This window comes from Equus quagga, chromosome 8 (genome assembly GCF_021613505.1).
Source record: "Equus quagga isolate Etosha38 chromosome 8, UCLA_HA_Equagga_1.0, whole genome shotgun sequence".
Lineage (NCBI taxonomy): Eukaryota > Metazoa > Chordata > Mammalia > Perissodactyla > Equidae > Equus > Equus quagga.
This window is the reverse complement of record NC_060274.1, coordinates 121,387,576-121,393,647: the sequence shown is the minus strand read 5'-3', so window position 1 is coordinate 121,393,647 and position 6,072 is coordinate 121,387,576. Positions and strand designations below refer to the sequence as shown.

Below are 6,072 nucleotides of genomic sequence, written 5' to 3'. Positions count from 1 at the left end.
CTAACTCATTCTATGAAGCTAATATTGATCAAGCGGGATTTATTCCATGGATTCAGGGATGTTTCAACATCCATAAATCCATCAATGTGATACACCACATTAACAAAATGAAGAACAAAAATCACATGATCATCTCAATAGGTGCAGAGAAAGGATTTGACAAGATACAGCATCCATTTATGATAAAAGCTGAATAAAATGGACATAGAAGTAAAGTACCTCAAAATAAGAAAGTCCATATATGACAAACCCACAGCTAATATCATTCTCAAGGGAGAAAAACTGAAAGCTATCCCTCTAAGAACAGGAACCAGACATGGATGCCCACTGTCACCACTCTTATTTAACATAGCATTGGAAGTCCTAGCCAGAGCAATCAGGCAAGAAAAATAAATAAAAGAGATCCACATTGAAAAGGAAGAAGTGAAACTGTCACTATTTGCAGATTACATTATTCTACATATAGAAAACTCTAAAGAATCCACCAAAACCTTTTAGAAATAATAAATGAATAGTAAAGTTGCAGGATACAAAATTAACATAGATAAATCAGTTGTGTTTCTATTCACTAACAATAAAGTAGCAGAAAGAGAAAATAAGAATGCAATCCCATTTACAACTGCAACAAAAAGAATAAAATACCTAGGAAAAAAACTGAACCAAAGAGGTGAAAGATCTGTACACTGAAAACTCTAAGACCTTGTTGAAAGAAACTGAAGAAGATGCAAAGAAATGGAAAGATATTCTGTGCTCTTGGATTGGAAAAATTAACATAGTTAAAATGTCAATACTCTTTAAAGCAATCTACATATTCAATGCAATCCCTATTAGAGTTCCAATGACGTTTTTCACAGAAATAGAACAAAGAGTCCTAAAATTTATGTGGAATAACAGAAAACTCTGAATAGCCAAAGGAATCCTAGAAAAATGACAAAGCTGGAGGTACAACACTCTCTCATTTCAATATATACTACAAAGCTATAGTAACCAAAACAGCACGTCACTAGCACAAAAACAGACACACAGACCAATGAAACAGAATCAAGAGCCCTTAAATAAACCCAAACATCTACGGACAGCTAATTTTTGACAAGGGAGCCAAGAATGTACAATGGAGAAAGGAAAGTCTCTTCAATAAATGGTGTTGGGAAAATTGGACAGCCACATGCAAAATAATGAAAGTAGATCATTATCTTACACCATACATGAAAACTAACCCAAAATGGATTAAAGACTTGAATGTAAGAACTAAAACCATGAAACTTATAGCAGAAAATATAGCAATACACTCTTTGACATCAGTCTTAGCAGCATATTTTCAAGTACCATGTCTCACTGGGCAAGGGAAACAATAGAAAAAGTAAACAAGTGTGAATACATCAAACTAAAAAGCTTCTGCACAGCAAAGGAAACCATCAGCAAAATGAAAAGACAGCCTAACAATTTGGGGAAGATATTTGCCAACCATATTCTGATAAAGGGTTAATACCCAAAATGCATAAAGAACTCATACATCTCAACAACAAAAAAAATTAACAGCCCAGTTAAAAAATGTGCACAGATCTGAACAGACATTTCTCCAAAGAAGATATACAGATGGCCAACAAGCACATGAAATATCACTAATTGTCATGAAAATACAAATTAAAACTACAATGAGATATCATCTCATGCCAGTCAGAAGGCTATGATTAACAAGACGGGAAATAATTGTTGGAGAGGATATGGGGAAAAGAGAACTCTCATACTGTGCTGATAGAAGTGCAAACTGGTACAGCCATTGTGGAAAACAGTATGGAGATTCCTCAAAAAATTAAGAATAGAACTACCATACAGTCCAGGTATTCCACTGCTGAGTATTTATCCAAAGAACATGAAAATATGAATGGGTAATGATACATGCACCTTTGTGTTCATTGCAGCATTATTCACAATTGCCAAGACTTGGAAGCAACCTAGGTACCCATCAAGGGATGAATGGATAAAGAAGATGTGGTATATATTCACAATGGAATACTACTCATCCATAAGAAACAATGAAATCCGGCCATTTGTGACAACACGGATGGACCTTGAGGGTAATATCCTAAGTGATATAAGTCAGAGGGAGAAAGTCAAATACCGTATCATCTCACTCATAAGTAGAGGATAAAAACAACAAACAATCACATAAAGGCAGAGATTGTATTAGTAGTTACCAGAGGGGAAAGGGGAGGGTGGAGGGCAAAAGGGATGATTAGGTAGGTGTGTATGATGATGGATTGTAGTTAGTCTTTGGGTGGTGAACATGATGTAATCTACACAGAAATTGAAATTTAATGACGTACTCCTGAAATTTATATAATGTTATAAACCAATGTTACCACAATAAAAAATAAATAAATAGGGAGAAAAAAGGGATGGTTGCATATGGCCCCCAAAAGACATGTGTAATAGTACCTGTGGAAAATTATTTATTATAGTTAAAACTGTAGGCAACTCAAATATCTACCAGAAATATAGTGGATAAATTGTGATATGTTTATACAATATAATGGTATGAAGCAATTAACATTAATGAAATAGAGCTACATGCAACAACCTGAGTGAGTCTCACAAACATCATAATGAATGAAAGAGATAAACAAAAAGGAACACACACATTGTGTGTATGTACGGATGTACATACATATACACACACACACATATATGCTTTTGAAATTTTAAACTATTTATTATTTCTTTCAAAGGAAAGACTCTGAGTCATTTACTTCATAAATTATTTGAAATCTTGGCATTTTGCATTTACATTTTTTAATATTTCTGCTTTTTTCGAGTATAGTAGGAAATCTCATTTTCCGTTGTCTCATTTCTAAGTCATAGTCCTTGTATTTTAAAGATCTGATAAATGCATGCATTAGATAATATTAATAATTACCTTTTATTGAGCTCTTACTATGCCTCATGGATTCTGCTAAGCATTTTGCACATAGTGTTTCCTCTTTACAACAATGTGAGCTTTGTATTAGTGAACTCATTTTATACATAATAAATCTAAATTCCAAAGAATTTAAGTACATTGCAAAAGCTTGCACATCTAGCACATGGCAGAATCTTCTAAAAACTCAGCTCTATCTGAACTCAAAATCGTGTTTTTAACCTATTTTTGGTCATTGAGTAATGCTTGCATAGAAGATGTCCTTACAAAAGGGAGGCTTTGTAAGAGAGAAGTGTGTATATTTTTGTCTTTAAAACCACTTTCACCAAAAAATAAAAACCAACTTATTTTAGAAGTTGAATATTTCCCTTTCCTACAGCTTAAGTATTTAGCAGGTTTAATTTAGTATATAATTTGAGGAAAGAACTGAAAACAGAAAGTCTCTTTATATTTTCTTATCCACTACTTAACTACTTTCTATCACTTCTTAGCTGAGTGCTGGAGTTTCAAGTTTGGAGTAAAATGCTTATTTAACTTACCTAAAATCTCTTAATTTAAAATCAAAGTATTCCTGATAATTTACAGGTCTAGTATTATTGGTCAACGAGTCATCACAACAGTTACAACCTGTTCTTATTTGCCAGGATGTTTTCTCCAAGTGTTGGTCGTTTCCCATAGGAGACAATTGACCAAACCAACGAGAGTAAGTATAGTTCTTTCAAGGACTCTCAGTGACTTCCATTCTGCTCTCTTCCCTCTAGCTCTGTATTCCGCAGATCTCCACCTACACTCCAGAAGCAGAGAAAAAGAGTGACAGAGAAAGCTCCAATATATCTACATGTTTATTAGCATGACATTCTTTGGGGGTTTCTGGTTGTTAGTTGCGTCACAGTTACATTCTTAATTCTTTCCCTTGATGCCATGGCTCATACTCTTCCTAGTTTCAGTTGATTATGCCTTAGGAAACATCGCTATTATAGGTATATATAGGAATCTATACAAATATTTTAGAAGTAGACCTATTTTTGAAGGAGATGACAGTTGTTGAATTTAAAATATTTAAATAATTACTATGCTATAAATCTCTCTCGATTCTTGTATATTAAATATTCTACCAATACCTTGCTTTATTCTATAAAATTTTGTCTACACATCCTGATTACAGAAAAAAAATAAGCCAATTTATTTCCTCTTATTCAGAATATTTCACATAACCATATTGAAAGTGTATACACTGCACAGCTAGTTGGAGGATATTTTCATTTTCCTGTGCAGCACTGACCTTCAATGGCAGAGGCAGGAAAGTGGAATGGGCTTTCTCAGGATGTGGTCATAGGAAAATTTCAAGAAGATGAAAAGGCTGCCCTGGGATATGTTTATGTATCCTGTGTAGTTATTGGATGAGATGACTTCTCATGTCGCTTTAAACTCAGTTATTTTATTATTCTATAAGGCTTTCATGAAGTTCTCTCTTTTTCAAGCAACCTTTTTAGAGCAGCTTTGACTTCTTTGTTTCTCAGACTATAGATCAGTGAGTTGAGCATGGGATTGAAAAGGCTGTGAAACAGGGGGAGATATTTCTTCTGCTCCTGGGGGTTCCCATATCGGGGTCCAACATACATGATAATGGCTGTACCATAAAAGAGTCCAACCACACAGAGGTGGGATGAGCAGGTGGAGAAGGCTTTCTGGCGCCCCTCCCCTGACTGGATGTTTAGAATGGCACGCAGAATATGAATGTAAGATATCACAATTGAGGAAAATGGTCCGACCAGCACAGACACTGCCCCAGCCAAAACCATGATCTCATTAGTGTGGGTATCTGCACAGGCAAGTTTGAGAACAGCTATAATTTCACAGAAAAAGTGGTTAACTTTCTGAGGTCCACAGAAGGGTAGTGGTAGGAGTAACACTAGATGTACTAGGGCCAGGAGGACTCCTAAAATCCAGGAAGTTACTGCCAGGGTGATGCACACTCTCCAGCTCATGATGGCAGCATACCGGAGTGGGTGGCAGATGGCTATGTACTGATCATAGGACATCACCACCAGGAGAAGACATTCAGTATGAGCAAAACTCAAAAAGAGAAAGGTCTGTGTCATGCAGCCAGCAAAGGAAATGGATTTGGCTGGATTCAGGAGGTTCACCAGCATCTGGGGCACCGTGTTGCAGGCATAGGCTATGTCAACAATAGCCAGGTGTGAGAGGAAGAAGTACATGGGGGTGTGCAGTCTGGAGTCCAGTGAGATGAGCCCCAGGATGACCCCGTTACCCAGCAGGGTGAAGGCATAGAACAAGGAGAAGAGCCCAAAGAGAAGCATCTGAATCCTTGGGCTTAAGGGAAACCCCAGAAGGATGAATTCTGCGACCATGGTCTGATTTTCCCCCATTTCCCTGTGAAAGAGACAACAGAGCTCACCAAGTCTGAATGTCTAAAGGAAGTGTTTAAACATTGTGGATCTTTGTATCATTGTTTACTTCCTAAGAAAACATCTTCAACATTTTTGTCCTTAGTCCCTTACTAAGTGAAAACTATGCATTCCAAATGAAATGGGATTTTTTTTCACTGTAATAAGCTAAATGCTAATATTCTATTACAATATTCAGTAATCTTACTTTTATTTCCAAACCAACTTTGACCACAGTTCAAAATATGTTAATACTTAAGTTGACCTCATAGCAGTGGACACCTTCCTCAGTTTGTGCTGATCATATCAGAGGCTTGCCTGTGTGGATTCCTGCATTGTAGTGTACACACATCCGTACGTGTGAATGTGTGCTGCTGTCAAGTAGTTCTATCTATATGTGAGGATGGGAAGAAGGATGAGGAGCATGTCAGTGATGCTTTTATCAGGTTTTCTCACAAATCTGTGCTTTCAATAAATGAATGGTTTGTTGGCCTTGCGATCTTTACTGATAGTATAACTTTGAATTAAGTTGAGAGAATGACAGGCAGTTTGCTACAACTTTGGCTGGATTTAAAATGGAGCCCTTTGTCTTTTAACTGTTGTACCCACAGACGGTCTATTCTTATCATGTCGTCTCATGATCAGGACGATAACCCTGTCACTCTCTTATACTCTATATGAATATTTATATTCTCTATCTATATGTATGTGTATACACACACACATATATATTTCTGTATGTATCTA

At 36.2% G+C, this 6,072-nt stretch overlaps 1 protein-coding gene across 1 annotated transcript; it reads right to left on the bottom strand.

Moving 5' to 3' along the window:
• Nucleotides 1-4,374: 4,374 nt before the first annotated feature.
• Nucleotides 4,375-5,307, bottom strand: LOC124244102 (olfactory receptor 2A25). Its single transcript, XM_046670422.1, has one exon. It carries the CDS (start codon nucleotides 5,305-5,307, stop codon nucleotides 4,375-4,377), a length of 933 nt encoding a protein of 310 aa, XP_046526378.1.
• Between the last annotated feature and the right edge of the window lie 765 nt (nucleotides 5,308-6,072).

Coding starts and splice junctions, on each gene's coding strand:
- LOC124244102 (XM_046670422.1), bottom strand. CDS start 5,307: ATGGGGGAAAATCAGACCATGGTCGCAGAATTCATCCTTCTGGGGTTT.